The 15,822-nt window shown below is 40.3% G+C and overlaps 2 protein-coding genes across 5 annotated transcripts in view; one reads left to right on the forward strand and one right to left on the reverse strand.

Moving 5' to 3' along the window:
* Positions 1-2,450: 2,450 nt before the first annotated feature.
* Positions 2,451-10,355, reverse strand: Pnn (pinin, desmosome associated protein). Its single transcript, XM_015491365.2, has 9 exons — positions 10,157-10,355; positions 9,420-9,491; positions 8,868-8,936; positions 7,621-7,693; positions 7,399-7,493; positions 7,189-7,264; positions 5,881-6,036; positions 5,665-5,803; positions 2,451-4,977 (listed from the first exon to the last, which is right to left on the reverse strand). Exons 1-9 carry the CDS (start codon positions 10,267-10,269, stop codon positions 3,539-3,541), a joined length of 2,232 nt encoding a protein of 743 aa, XP_015346851.1. The 5' UTR covers positions 10,270-10,355; the 3' UTR covers positions 2,451-3,538.
* Positions 10,356-13,248: 2,893 nt separating this feature from the next.
* Trappc6b (trafficking protein particle complex subunit 6B) overlaps positions 13,249-15,822 on the forward strand; it is a 40,425-nt gene continuing 37,851 nt past the window's right edge. For 2 of the 4 annotated variants that reach the window (XM_048798657.1, XM_048798656.1), the window contains exon 1: positions 13,251-13,709. In XM_048798657.1, the coding sequence (XP_048654614.1) occupies positions 13,629-13,709 (81 nt within the window). In that variant the 5' untranslated portion in view covers positions 13,251-13,628. Of the gene's footprint in view, positions 13,710-15,822 lie in introns of all 4 variants that reach the window. The other 2 variants (XM_048798655.1, XM_015491374.2) reach the window with 2 other exon arrangements.

A 15,822-nucleotide genomic window follows, 5' to 3' on the forward strand; every position in this document is an offset into this window, starting at 1 on the left:
TTTGCCTACCCTGCAGACACGGGCGGCGGTTCTACTCTGCCCCTACTCCAAAAGGGGTGTCGTGACTACCCCGCCTGCAGGACGCTGGGCCTGTTCCTGGCACGGGCGGCGACTCTGCTCTGCCACTACTCCAACTAGGGTGGTGTTTGTACCATGCCGGCAGGCTCCTGGGCCTGATCCGCTGGTCTGTTGTAGGTCTGCCTACCTTGGAGGCACAGGCGGCGGATCTGCCCTGCCTCTCCTACCACGCCTGTGGACCCCTGGGTCTGATCTGCAGTTTGATCACTGGTCTGCTCACCCTGCGGGCACGGGTGGCGGTTCCGCTCTGCCCCCACTCCAATTGGGGTCACGTGACCACCACACCAGCAGGGCCTGATCCGGGCGTGGGAAAAGGATCTGCTCTGCCCCTACTCCAGTTGGGGTGACATGTGTACCACACTGGCAGGCCACTGGGCCTGACCCGCCCGGCTGTCACAGGTCTGTTTACCTTGCAAGGGCGAACGGCGGCTCTGCCCTGCCCCTCCTACCACGCCCATGTACCACTGGGTCGCAGGTCTGCCCACCTTGCGGGTTCTGCATTATCTTTTAAAAGTGCATTTAAAAAATCCTCAGATACCTTAGGTATATTTTTACCAACTTTCAGGCTGACATTTTTATCTAACAGTCAATGGATCTTTATTTTTTTATATGTGGTGCTGAGAATGGAACCCAGTGCCTCACACATGCTAGGCAAGCACTCTACCATTGAGCCACAATCCCAGCCCCCTCCCACTGACATGTGATGGCTAACATGTTTTCTGTATTGTTTTGGTAGCATTTCAAAAAGGAAAAATAGCCAAAGATTTCATCAGTCTGAATTCACAAATTAAAACAAAACAAAAAAGCCCTCACGTTTAAGTGCTTTAGCTTCAAAAAATACCTTAGTCCTTTGTTCTAATAGCACTGGGCCATGTCACTACTTCTAAATTTATTTTGACATTGCTTCAGTGGGTTTTACTTAGCCTAAATTACCTGAATAGTTACCAGAGTTCTACAGATTGTAGTACTCTAGATTGGAAATATAGCTCATTGAATATATATATCATTGACTATATATATACATACATATACATATATATATATATATATATATATATATATATATCATTGAATTTCAATGGTTATCCAAAACTTGGAATTAGAATAAGTATGTTTCCCTGAACAGCCCCTCAGACGTCTTTGCTAATTAACAGAGCTCCAAACTTACTTCAGTTCTTAGTAGCCCTACCCTTTTGGCTTCTAAACTTTCCATAAACACTAACTTGTGATACGTAGTAGGAGGCCCCCTCTTGTGTTTACCCCCCAAGAAAATTGTGATTACTTTTACATTCCTTTTATCTGAATAAATAATTCCTGGTTCTCTGAATGTGAGTTCCATAAAACTTAATTGCTAAGGATAAAGCATTAATTGGAAACATCTTAGAATTTAAAAAATTAAACCTTGCAATTTAAAAATGCTTACCAGTTAAATGTTAGTTAAAAATAGTTAAAATTCTTCCTATATACAATTAGAGCTTGACTGCAGTAATTAAAAATAACTGCCCCTTTCCCTACATATTAAACTACCAACCCCAACAATTTCACTTAAAGTACAAATGCTCACATTTTCCAGATGAATAAGTGGCAGCCTTAGCAACTTGGTGTCTCTAAATAAAAAAATAAAGGGCTAGGGATGTGGCTCAGTGGTTAAGCACTTCTGGCTTAATAAACAAACAAAAAGGAAGCCCAGAGTATATAGCTCAATGGTAGTAGTGTGTACATTTAGCATGAATGAGCAAGGTGCTGGGTTCCCAGCACCACACACAAAGACTGAGTGAACAATGCTTACTTCACACTTATTTTGGTGGTATGGAGGACTGAATCCAAAGCCTCATGCTATGTGAGCCCTCTACTACTAGACTTTATACCCTGAAATCCTATACAAAGGATCTTTACACCTAGGAAGAGTCAAATAAGGTTCTCCCCCCTCAACCAAGTTAAATTTACAGCCATCCCATTCATTTCATCATTCACCAACCTGTTCCCTCTTGTGGCACACAGGAAATAACAATTTGCTACAGAGTACTACAAGCTATACATGAAGCTTACTCTTGGTGAAAACTGAATCAGGGATGTAGATGGTTCTGCAATTTGAGTTCTGGCCATGTACTGTTTTTAATAATCATTCCAAGAAAAGAGCATCTTAAGAGTTCTTTTTAACATGTTTGCTTACACTCACATAAGTGAGCTGTATTGACACAAAAGCTAACTGGAAATGCTTGTTCACATTTTCACTATAACCATTTTACTTGTCAAGAGAAGGCATATTTAATATTCAAAGTCAAGCCTAAAACTGTTAAATTAACTCAAAAAAAGGTCATTTGTAATTTACTCTCTTATAAAGCATCAAGAAGTTAATACAAGTACTAGTCTTAAGCAGTCACACAAGTCTAAGCCACATTTATTTGCACATGTATAGTAATGGGCAACAGATACTCAAGTTCATACAAATTTATAAAACAACAAAGTTAATAATCACTCGGTACACTTGTGTGCTAACTTGCTTACATATTCAAGTCTAGATGAACTTCCTTCATTTTGTAAACTTTCATACAACACCCTTACACAAAAATTCTTGAAAACACATATCGGCATGTTTCAGTTAGAGCCAACACAAAAGTTAAGACCACAAACTCAAAATCCAAGTTTAGAAGATACTTCTACCTCCCTCCCCTAGAAAGAAGTCATTATTTTTAACAGATTGTATATGTTGTTATCACACAAGTAACCATGAAGACAAAAGAATGATGCTCCCATAATCAGGAAAATGACAACCAAATCATACTGTTTTTAAGTTATCTACCAACTATATGGTTTAAAAATGAGAAACAGGACAATGCTTAGATTAAAACAAGGGAGATTAGAAAACAGTAAATGATTTTAGAGAGAACTATTCCCCCTCAAAGCTGCAAAGATCTGACTCTGAGAACTCAAAACAATTGTCTAAGGTAAATAAAAGTGATGAAACCTTCAAAAACATTCTAATTATGTTCAATATCTAGTTATAAAAGCTGAAAATGACACCAAGAGGATATTTATTATACAAGTGTCAACAAGAACATCCCAAAAATAATGAAAGAAATGCACATTTATTTCTACAAAAGCAATGTATGATACAGAATTAGAAGGGAACAGACTTAAAGATTTACCTATTAAAATATACAGATTCTTACTGAAGAGTATAGGATATTTAAAAAAGATGACAAGGGATGTTAATCTTTTTTTATTATTATTATTTTACATATTTTGGAACCTCACATAATTTTGATAAATAACTCTTACAAAATTATGCAAAAAGTACAAGAATGTCTGGTAAACAAACAGTCTGTATTTTCCAAAAAGATTTTTTACAACATGCAATGTTTAAGGCAGCATCCTCCTTACAAGGAAAGGTAATCCTTTTACTCATCAAGAAATCTTCTGCTGCAAAGAATAGGCTAAGAAAGCCTGGCTTCTTCCATTAACGCCTTTTGTCTTTCCTGTCTGATTTTCGGTCTCTTTCACTTCTTGAAGATCTTTTGCCTGATCGACTACTCTCTGATATAGACCTCTTTCTGTCGGACCGGGAATTCTTATCCTTTGATCCTTTTGTATCTCTACTACTACCACCTTTTGAAGATTTGTGACTTCTCTCTAGCCCTGAAGTATCCCTTCGCTTCCGATCCACGCTCCTTCTGTGCTTTCTATCTCTATTATGCCCTCGGCCCCTACTCCGACTTCTACTCTCACTACTACTAGTAGTGCTGCTGCTACTATCTCTGCTGCTGCTACCACTTGTACTGGAGCTACTACTGGAACTGCTTCGACTACTACTACTGCCACTGCTGGAACTGCTTCCACTGCTGCTACTGGTTGAACTGCTACTAGTACTACTACTGCTGCTGCTTCGACTTCTGCTCTTGCTTGTTTTATTTCTAGCTCGACCTCTACTTCTGCTTCTAGTTTTGGTTTTGGTTTTGCTTTCTGAATGTGCCGTCAAGATTGGCTCTACTGGCACCTCAGGAAGTTTGACAGTCTCTAAAGGAAACTCCTTCCGCTCAGGTAGTAAATTCCCTTGCTCCTGAATAACCTGAGGTGGTGGCTGTAAAACAGCTAATGGCAAAGTCTCAGGCTGAGAGAGAGGCTGGGGTTGAAGTACTGGCTGGGACTGAGGTTGGGGTTGGGGCTGGGGTTGAGGCTGGGGTTGGGGCTGGGGTTGGGGTTGGGGTTGGGATTGGGGTTGGGGTTGGGATTGAGGTTGGGATTGAGGTTGGGGCTGGGTTTGAAGTTGAGCCATAGGCTCAGACTGGGACTCAGAATCTTTTTCTTCTTTTTCCTCAGATTCCTTTTCCATTTCTAGAGCACTAACATTCTCTTTTCCAGGAGAGAGAGATTTACATTCTTTATCTGGCTCAACGTCAAATTCCATCTCTGGCTCCAATTCTTTGCTAGTTTCATTTTCTGAAGGCTCTATACTTTCAACTTGATTAGTTTCCATTACTTCCTGCTCAGCAATTACATTTTTGACATTTTCAACCATCTCTAGCACATCCATAACTTCTTCAGGCTGACTATCTTGCTGCTTCTCACTTTCCCTTACCTCAGTTTCCTCCTCCATCTTAACCTCCATTTCCTGTTTTTGTTCCTCTTCCTCCTGTTCTTTTTCTGCATCGCTATGAACTATACCTACTTCCTTTTCCTCTTCCTCTCCTGCTTCCTCTATTTCTACATCATTGTGCTGATTACCTGTCTCCTCCAACTCTTCCTCTCGCTGAGCCACCTTACCCTCTTCTTGTTCCGCCTTCTGTTCTTCATTACGCACCACCTGATGCTCTTTTTCCTTCATTGATTGTCTTCTAGGCCTAGCCTCCATTTTATTTATTTGTTCTGCAAATTCGATGCGTCTACCTTCAAATAAAGCTAAAAATACAAATTTACACGTGTAAAATTTACTATAATCGAGAAAATTCAGTCACAACTTTATACCTGGTCACAAACTGTCAGCTTCTTCTAAATGTCTTTTTGTAAAGAGATAATGACAAAATATTGATTATGGCAAATAAATAATTACAAACTGACATAACTCAAGCAAAGACCTACTAGAAACTTATACACTAAAAAACTGTAGTAGGCAAAACTGGACCACACCTGATGAGAAAGGTCACTCTTGCTATTTAACTTTATGCTAGACAAAACTTCCTTAAAGCACAACCAGTTTTATAGTTAGTATAATCATGCATTAATTTTTCTGATCCCAAGGAAAAATAAATCATGTTTATACCTCCATATGTACATCCTTCTATGAACTTTGTCTCATTAGCATTTTTATATGGCTACCAAGACTATCAAGCAAAAAGTTATCTTACACAAATAATTTCAGAAATACACATGCATAATCACTGCCTACAAAATGAGTCTCAGGTGAAATCCATCACAAAACACTCCTTCAGTCCAACTTCACTGGCATCTCAGAAAATCTTAAAAAACAAAACTGCCCCCAAGACTAGACTATTCAATCACGATTATTTTAGGAAACAAATATTTCTGTGTGAACGTATTATCTTATTCATTAAGAAAATTTCAAAACAGGCTTTTTCATGTACTTACCATTCATTTTTCTCTGTGATTCTTCTATTAGTTTTTGGGTAGCTGGACACATTCTTCCAGGAATATAGAATAAATGGGGCTTTGTCTTAGTTCTTATGTATTTAATTATCTTGGCATTATGTTCATTCCACTCTTCTTGCTAAAGAAGAGGTAAAAGGTCAGTGCCTTCGTAAACAGAAAGGATTACCAATCCTAGGATTCTGAAACATTACTCACCAGCTGCGCAAGCTCAACCTTCTGTTCCAAAAGCCGCAATTCTGTCTGTTTAGCTCGTCTCTCTTCAAATAGTTCTCTCCTCTCGTTTTCAACTTGCTTTCTCTCTTCTTCTGCCTGAACTTCAAGTTTTTGTTCAATTTCCTGGCGTCTCTTTTGCTAAAAATAAGTAAATTGCTTTAATATTTATGTCCAGATAAAATCAAATCAAGAAGTACTTGACTTTAATTACAGAAAAAATATACATGCGGATTACATGAAACATTACAATTTTACTACAGAAACTTTTCTGCATGTTTCGTATTTTCAACTTAGGATACCAGAACTGAGCATTTAGAAGCCATTAGCCATAAAATGACCAATGTTCCATTCCATCATAAAGTTTAAGTAAGGTTCTTTCTTAAAAGTTAACCTACAGGGCTGGGGCTGTAGCTCAGTGGTAGAGCAATTGCCTCATGTTTGTGAGGCACTGGGTTTGATCCTTAGCACCACATCACCACATAGAAATAAAGATATTGTGTCCATCTACAACTAACTAACTAACTAAATAAATAAGTTAACCTAAAAAAAAAAATGGTGCTACCCTTCCAAGTTATCTTCATTTGTTCTTTTCTCCAAATCAAACAATGTGACAGGAGTCCTAACCAACAAAGTAGTGTTTTCCTCTCTGCCTGCTTCAAAAACCTATCAACTTATTCTTCAAACATTAACATGCTTTTAAGCTTTTTACAGTCTCAAAATTAACATGTAAAAACTAAAATAATTTATGAATCACCCATAATTGAATTGCTAACTCCCTTTCAACTGTAGTAGTTCTCTTTTAGAAGCAATAACCTGAGAATAAACTCCAGACACAATTTTGTAGTTTTAACAAAAGAAAAATTCTAGAAAGGTGACAGTTAAATAAACTGTGAAGGGTAGATGTGTGTGTGTGCACGTCTTAAAAATTATGATCACTGGACTAGTTGCAAAATCAACTACTTTTGTTTCAAAGAAAGTACTGAGACCTAGAGAAATGAAGTGATTTGTCTAACTACACAATGAGATTGTTAAAGAGCTTAGATTAGAATCCAGTTCTCAAGATTTACAGGTCATGGTCTTTGTACCACAAATAGAAGTTCATTCAATATACAGCAACTCCCACCCCTGTCACCAGCTGAAAATACAACAATCTTAGAAAGTTTAATGAATTCTTACTTTATTTTAGGCTTGAAATTAAGTCTAAAGAACTTTTAAGTTTTTTTTTTTTTTTTAAACATGGATACTCTGGTAACTGAAATAAACAAAGCAAACAAAATATTGCATAAATACCCTTTCAGTAGCAACAGTAGACTCTTGTTTAAATTTCTGAAGGGTGCCCATCAACAAGCCAAATATTCGTCGGTTCCTAAAAAGCAGAAAAAAAAAATTCAATAGGATTCATTTCATTAAACTTGCCATTTTCCAAGAGAAACTACGGGCATTTGATAAATCCAACAATTTATGTGACAGATTTTCCCACTAGAAGCATTCTACAGATACCTTTGCTTTCCCTTTTCATCCATATTTTGATCCTGGATAAGGTCTCGACGTGTGCGTTCTTTGGAGGTAGCTACAACTGAAGACTGCAGCGCTGGCTGCAAAAAGAAAAAAAAAAAAACAAAACAAAAAAAACCAAAATCTCAGAAATTTAACTAGCATAGGGATAGCAGTAAAGTGAAAGTACTATATTAATTCTCTAATATGTTCTTTCAATCTCAGTACCTTTTTAACATCATCATCCTCTGGGTCACTTTCTTGGCGTGATTCTCTTCTTGTCCGTCGCTCCCCACCCAGCCTGCACAAAAAAAGAAGAAAAAAAAAATCATTTAAATGACCACTGTAGAATTTGAGATAAGTGCATACTAATGGTAAATGCCTACTTTTTCTAGGATGCATCTCCAGAAGCCTCATTCTACCAGTCTCTATCCCATTTTACTCTTTCCTCTAGCAGTGAAAAATAAAGTACAGCAACTAATGTTCCAACCAATCTTGGATATTCTGGAACATCATCTTTTTTTTTTTTTTTTTGAATAAAACTTGAGTTATCATTGAGTGGATATTTATTAATTTATTGGTATCAGGTATTGAACCCAGGGTTGCTTTACCTCTGAGCCACATCCCCAGCCCTTATATTCTATTTAGAGACATGGTCCACTGAGTTGACCAGGGCCTGGCCAAGTTGCTGAGGCTGGCCCTGAACTCATGATCCTACTGCCTTAGCCTCAAAAAATGCTAGGATTATAGGCATGTGCCAACGCTTCCTGAATAACTGTTTCTTTCTTTCTTTTGTAGTGCTGGGGATCAAACCCAGCACTTTTACATTTGAGGTAAGCACTCTTATCAACTGAGCTATATCCCCAGCCCTGAATATCTGAATTTTGAAGATTGTTGGCTGTCTTGGTTTGAACAAATACTAAAGATCCTCAGTTGGAAGTTGTATACTACTAATCCTAATACAATTCAATAATGTCTATTAAATGTTTATATTTGTGTACCACTTCAGAAAGGAGAGCATACTAGAACGTTTTCAAGAATTTCTTAAAAGGTGGTACTAAGGCTTAAACCTGGGGTGCTCTACCACTGAGCTACATTCGTTCAATTTTTATGTATTTTTCTCAGTACTGGGGACTGAAACTAGGGATACTATACCACTGAATTAACATCACCAGCCCTTTTCATTTCGATACATGGTCTCACTAAATTGCCCAGACTGGCCTTGAACTTTCCATCCTTCTGTGTTAGCTCCCTAGCTTCTGAGATTACAGGCATGTTCCCTCCCCACAGAGTAACCTTTTTATTTTTTTTTTATTTTTTATTTTTTTAATATTTATTTATTAGTTTTCGGCAGACACAACATCTTTGTTGGTATGTGGTGCTGAGGATCGAACCCGGGCCGCACGCATGCCAGGCGAGCGCGCTACCGCTTGAGCCACATCCCCAGCCCTTCTTTTTATTTTTTTTAAACATACCTACTGACTGCCCCTTCAAGGTCTCTCTGTTTGGCTGGGGGTCCTCCTCCACTATCTGAGAATCCACGCCTGCAATTAAAAATGTCCAATATAAAAGCACTTGAAATACAAAGACAGAACTGGTATTTCCACTTGCAAGAAAATCTGGTTGAATTAAAGAAAAAACAAAGTCTTCCCACTGAAGTAGCCTTAAATATGCATTCACTCCAAAAAGCTCCCCCCCCCCCCACCGTTTCTTTTTAGTACTGGGGTTTGCACCCTGGGCTTAGTGCATGCAGTAAGCAACATCCACCCCTCCAAAAGAGTTTTATATTACTTTAAAAAGTACAATTAAGTTTATATAGAACAGTAAATATATTCTTTAATCCCTAGCTGCACACACAAATGAAGATGTAGGATAACTACACAGAAAACTAGCATATTACAGCATTAAACAAAATAAAGATAACACAAACACTGTTATTCTAATATTTGCATGAATTTGGTTCAAATACATTAACAGAGTAAGTACCAACAGTTACAGTACGAGTTTAAGTCTTAAGGAAATCTTACCTCAGCAATAAACTACCACGTCCTCTACCTCCACCAGGACCAGAAAGGGCCAGCAATCTGGCTTGGATGGGCCTACAAAATATTTACAATCAATTAAAAAAATCATATGTAGACATATCTAGGGCACTTTCACAGATGTGGTACATCACAGGGAATAACAATCCTTCTAAAATGACGGTTTAATATCCATGTATTTTAAAGCAGATCGGGAAATATAATTTCATTAAATTTCCTTCTTTTTCCAAGACCGCTATCTCAGAATTTACACTGACTCGATGCCACCACACATTAACAAACCTGAGTCGGGCCCTAGCCCGCCATCCCCAAGAAAGTGGCACCTAGTCCACAGCCTGTGTGCGAGGTAGCCGAGTGTGGCCCAGGTGGGTCTCCGGGCCAGGCCGGGCCGAGCGGCCGCCGCAGCGCGAATGGGCTTTGTGCTGTAGTTCCGGGCCTGCAGCGCCGAGGGCGGGAATCGGCAGTCCGGGCCTCCTCACAGGTCGGGAGGCCATCCTAGCGCTACCAGGCCTCCCTCTCCTTCCGCAAGTACCTAAGCAAGTACTTAGCGCCCTACAGTGGGAGCCAGGAGGTTCCCCACCCCGCCGAGGACGGGGTTCTACCGCCGCACGGGGAACAGGCCTGGATGTTCCAGCCCTCTCAGAGAGGGCCGACCTCCCCGTCCCCAATTCACGTAGACTTGAGATGCCTCTTCGAGCTCGCAGCTCCCGTTCGGCCCTTACCTCACGTCATTCGGATCTCTCCCGGTGAGCTTGCGAATATTCTCATCCACATTCTTTAGGCTCTCTTTGGCCTTTTCTAGCTGTTCCTGCAAAGTTCTCACTGCGACCGCCATCTTCTCCCTGCAGTAGGCTTCGACGCTGCTCTATAGGCCGCGCCGAGCCGTGCCGCGCCGCGAGACGCGAAACGACTGACAGCTGGGTTCGGCCAATGATAATAGGCGTTGTTTTTTAGCCTCAACCACTCAGAAACCGGAAGGGGGAGAAGCTTCCAGCCTTTGTGACCCTGGGCCAATGAAAAGTCGGCAAGGCGGTCTGCTCCTTCCCCTGTTAGCTGCGGGTGGCTTGGCTCGGCTTCTAGCGCAGAGCCGGGGCGGGCTTGAGAGGCCCTGATTTTTCCGGGACGCGAGTTCGCGGTGCCGCAGTTCTGGCAAGGAGGGCGCGGAGCTTTCTATCACTTTTAGCTTGTGTTGTCACGTGCCTTAAATTGTTTTAACCACAAAATTATACTGAGCTGGGCAGAAGCTAGTCTACTTTGCCTCACCTCAATGATTTAATTACGAAAGGGCGCGGCCATTATGTTGATGCGCATGCCCCGAGAGGAGTCGTGCGCACGCTTCCCTTGATTAAAGTTGGGCGAAGCCCAGAACGAATAGGAAATCATTAGTCGTGATAGCTAACAATTAGTATAGGCTAGTTTTGTTGTGGACGCTCTGTGAAAGGCTTTACGTACCTTCTTCCTCACAAATTAAAACCTTGGATACAAAGCTTGTTATTATTAATTGGGAATTTGAGATTGGGGGTTATGCCAGTCGAGAATCACAGTCTGATTAAAACCTTTGCAAGGCTCTACTAAAGGGAAAAAGCGAGAGTCAGGCCGTTTCACCTGACCTTGAGCTTGTTGGTTTAATAAATGATCTGGGGGAGCAGCCCTATTTGTGAAGTAACTGTCCTCCAGCTTCTGGTTCTGCCAACGTGGGAACTGGTTTTGCTCCAGAAATATATGTACAAATTGTTGCTGAGAAAATACTTCCCGGGGCTGAGGTGTAGCTGAGTGGTAGAACACGTTCCATCCCCAGCACCTCAAAAAGAAAAATCTGAAGTAGCTCTGTGGGGAGGAAAAGTGTGGAGTCAGATAATAAACATAAATTACATGACATGTTAGCAAGAAAGGTTACAGAAAAAAGTAGAGCTGGATCTGGTTTAGGGGTATGATGGCAATTACTTAATTGAATTGTGAGTATGGCCATGTCATTATTACAATACGGTTTACAACCTCAGGCAGTACCCAAGGGTTGAGAGTGTAGTAATAGGTCCTATTTTTTTTTCCCCATAGGCAAATGCTTGTAGACTTAACCAAAAACTTGGGGTTCATATTCCTGCTTCCACACGATCTATTTTTAGGATCCTGGGCGATTTAACAGTCTGTTTTATAGAGACGATCAGTACAATGCTGTGTTCATCATTTAGTAGGTCCTCAGTACATATTAAATTCCTTTGTTCTCCAATAGATTTTTTTTTTTCTTTTGGTACTGGGAATTAAACCCAGGTTGCTTTACCACTGAGTTACATCCCCTGCACTTTTTTTTTTTTTTTTTTTAAGTTGTAGATGGGCACAATATTTTTGTTTGTTTATGGTGCTGAAGATGGAACCCAGGGCCCCACACACGTGGGAGGCAAGCACTCTACCGCTGAGTGTAACTCCAGGCCGTCCCCTGCGCTTTTAATTTCTATTTTGAGATAGGGTCTTGCTAAATTTCTTAAGCCCTCACTATGTTGCTCAGGCTGGTCTTGAACTTGGGATCCTCCTGTCTCAGCCTCCCAAATCACTGGGATTACAGGTATGTGCCACTGGCTTCTTCAAAACATTATGAAAATCTCATGTTATTGTTGTGTGGAAATCAGCCTTAATAAATTGGTTAACTGTTTATTTTTTGACCTCTGTGGTGGGCTTAGTTCCTTGATGGTGGTGAGAATTATCTGAACATAAAGAATTATCTGATTTCACACATATGGAAAATTTTAATGCTGAAAACATTGAGATAATGGTGGCAAAATAGACTTCAAAATTACACTACTGTTCTCAAAAGCTTAGGTGTGAAAAAAAAGCTTAGGAGGAAATTTTATGCTTGATTTATGTGATGAGTGAAATAAACTGATTAAAATATCAGAAGAGACATGTAAAAAACATAATTAAGGAACATCATCTTAAATTCCTATGAAAAGAGTCTGGAGGTGGGAGGTTATTGATAACAATTTGAAAAAAAAATTATGTAAATTTGGGAGAAGCAGTGAATATGCTTGAAAGAAAAATCCACTTTATGATTAGAAAGCAAAGAACTAATCACAGGCTAAGCAATATGTTTAAGCCAGAGTTTGCCAAATTTAAAATGTAATTTGGGGGCTGAGGTTGTAGCTCAGTGGTAGATCACTTGCCTATATGTGTAAGGCCCTGGGCTCAATCCCCAGCACTACAAAAGTGAATAAATAAAAGTAATATGTAGCATGTGTATTTGCCTCTGTGTGGAGTTAAGTCTCAATCTGACTTAGATGCTTAGAAGTTCCATCTCAGGGACAACTTTTCCAAATTCTTTAGCACTATCTCATTTACTCAATCCTCTGATTAGTTTATATTTTCTTGTTCAAGAATCTTTTGTCTTTTGGTTATACCTTCACCGCCTCTTGTCCCTCCCCTTCCTTTGCACCACACAACCAGTAAACTTTCGGTTAGCCAAAATGGCTTTAAATCTTGCATTCCTGGACTTATTCCAATATGGATTGGTCTAACTTCTCAATATATCTAAAATTTGCAGACTGAAAATTGATGATTTATTCACTCTTTATAACCTTTCATATTAGAGAACATGTGGCAGGAAATGGAAGAGTTGATGAAGTCAATAAAACATTCTTGTCAAATTGCATTTTATGCAAATTACTACGGAGATGGCAACCAGAGCTCCCTTTTTCCTTTTCGCGGTACTGGGGATTTAACCCACGACTAGCTCCCGGAGCTCCTTAAACCTTCTTTTACCCTCCACTCTTACCCGTCCAACACCGCCTTGTCAAGGGGGAGGAACCTTCTTTCACTTAGGGTGCTGGAGATTCACCCGGGGCCTGGCAAAGGAACTCCGCGACCATAGAGTCGACGAAATGCCGGGGTAGAGGGGACCGGAAGTGGGTTCTTTGCCCCTCGTCCTGGGGCGGGATCGGGTCTCTGCGGTTTTGGTTTGGCCTGCCCTAGGTCCGGCTTTCTCGCTAGACCCTAGGGCTTGGCCCTGCGGGGTGCGCTCTCCCAGGTATCCGGCTTTCCCCAGTACCGACCTTTGGGAAACCGGCGCACTCTTCGGTCTCCTAGCAACTGGGGACCGAGCCTGACGGAGCGCGGCGCAGATCAGGTTGTTCAAGCGCAAGCTTGAAACCCTGGGACCGGCCCAAACCGGAGCAGAAACCCGGAGCTTGGAAGAATAAGCAGGAAATGGCGGACGAGGCATTGTTTTTGCTTCTGCATAACGAGATGGTGTCAGGAGTGTACAAATCCGCGGAGCAGGGCGAGGTGGTAAGTGCTGCCACACGCCCTTGAGATCCTTTGTAGTGACATCTCTTGTTTCCCATGAGTGCTTTCCTTTAAACCCTGGCCCACCATCACCCCACGCTTCCCGAGGTATAGACAAAACTAGTCCCCACCTCCACATGTCCCAAACCCTACAACCTGTAGACTGTCTGCTTTGATACTTGATGGTTTCTCCCTTTCTCATTTGTATCTTCTATTTGATTTTTGTGTGTGTCTGTATTACGTGTGGGCCACAAATTTTCTTTCAGTGTTGTTCCTATTAGGATTAACAGGAATGTTAACCGTAGAACTGATTTTGGCATCCTGCTTAATTTTGCTGTCGTTTCCAGCATTTCTGAGCGATCCTCTGAACAGCCCTGACCACAGGTTGAGAATCTTCTTTCCCCATCCCTAACCACTCCAAACAGCTTGAGGACAGAAGGCTGATGAGGTTTGAATTCAAAGCAAAGTTTTCAGATATGACCGATAATTAGAAAACAATTTAATTCAGAAAATATTTATTTTGTCCCCATTATTTCGGAGTTGGTTTTAGGGCCTGGGATTTGTAATAGTGAATGAAACAATGCCCCAGTCCTTGTGGAGGAGTTCTCATTTGCTCATTGATAATTTCGGAAAACATTTAATGTCTGGCTTTGTGGGCCAGACACTGTGCTAGATAAAGAAAATAAACACCTCTGCCTCACAGTCCTTGAGGAATAGGGATTTTAACGAATAATTAATTAAGCATTGGATGGCAATTAGGTAGAAACACGAAGTTGTAACGGATTTTAGGAATGAGATACTCTAACTTCAAGTTAGTAGCCCTTACTACTTTTTTGTGGTGCTGAGGCTGGAACCTCAGGGCCTCATCCATGTAGACAAGAGCTCTATGACCAAGCTACACCCCTAGCCCAGCAACCCTTTGTTCAATGCTGTTGATAAAGAAGTGGAGTAGGAAAACCATTCTAGGCATGGCTAGATTGAATGGGTGGCAAGTGAGAGGAATTGAGAACTTAATTTAGAGCACTGTGTGATCTCACTGGAGGATTTTTGAATAGGAAATATTAAGCTACTAATAGGGAATATGTTGTCCATTTACCTTTTAGGAAGATAATCTGGTGTTTGGGCCAGAGAAGGAAAATATTTGTGGTGCGAAAATCTATGATTGCAGGAGGTGAAGAAGATCTGAATTAAGACAGGAGTGAGAGAGGAGAGGTTTCAAGACAGGAGGTAGAATCTGTAGACCTTGGTTAAGTATGGGAGTGGGAATTGAAAATTATGCCTTGGTGCTTCCTGTTATTGATAGTTCTGAACGTTAGATTTTTTTTTCCCCCAGGGGTCAAAAGGTACCTAAGTATATGATTGCTAGTGGAAAAATAGGAGACAGAAATCAGGTATTGGCCGTTTTTCCATTTTCATTTGTGTGACAATTTTTAATATAAATGCTGGGATATAAAGCATTAATGCAAATCAAAAAGTTTCAGTGAATAGGTTTCAGCAGTTCAACTTTATAACAATTATAAATAAAACTGTTAAATTTTTCTGGAAAAAAAAAAAAGAAAATTATGCCTTGGTTTTTAGCTTGAGAAGCTGGATGGTTATGCTATTAACCAGGAAAGGGAATAAAAGAGAAGAGATAAGCAAGTGAAAATAATAAATTATGCCCCCTCCCTCATGGTACTGAAGATTGAACCCAGGGCTTTACATATGCTAGGCAAGCTGCTTTACTACTGAGCTACTTTTAAAATTTTGGGATAGTGTCTCATTGCCCAAGCTGGCCTGGAACTTGAAATCCTCCTTCCTTGAATCCTCTGAAGTTGATGGAATTACAGGTGTGCCACCACCTCCTTGGGCTAGGTTTAATTTTTGAGGTACTTGTGGAACTTCTATGCTACCAGTTTGTAAACTACAAGAAGAATGGGCAAGATAGATTTAAAAATATCATTAGGAAGACATTAAAGAAAAGTATTGGAAATGAAGTAAATTATATTCTTATTCAGATCTCTCTAGTATATTTCCAAATTACAGATTTTCCTCTTGATCATCAATGTTGGCTGTTTATGTATAGCTGGCTGTAACCATTAGAAATATGCTTTTTTTTTTTTTTTTTTTTTTTTAG

The sequence above is a fragment of the Marmota marmota genome, unplaced genomic scaffold, assembly GCF_001458135.2.
Source record: "Marmota marmota marmota unplaced genomic scaffold, marMar, whole genome shotgun sequence".
NCBI classification, from domain to species: Eukaryota; Metazoa; Chordata; class Mammalia; order Rodentia; family Sciuridae; genus Marmota; species Marmota marmota.

Coding starts and splice junctions, on each gene's coding strand:
- Pnn (XM_015491365.2), bottom strand. CDS start 10,269: ATGGCGGTCGCAGTGAGAACTTTGCAGGAACAGCTAGAAAAGGCCAAA. Junction 7,265..7,398: donor GATGAAAAGGGAAAGCAAAG/GTATCTGTAGAA, acceptor TCTGCTTTTTAG/GAACCGACGAATATTTGGCT. Junction 5,804..5,880: donor AGGTTGAGCTTGCGCAGCTG/GTGAGTAATGTT, acceptor CCTCTTCTTTAG/CAAGAAGAGTGGAATGAACA.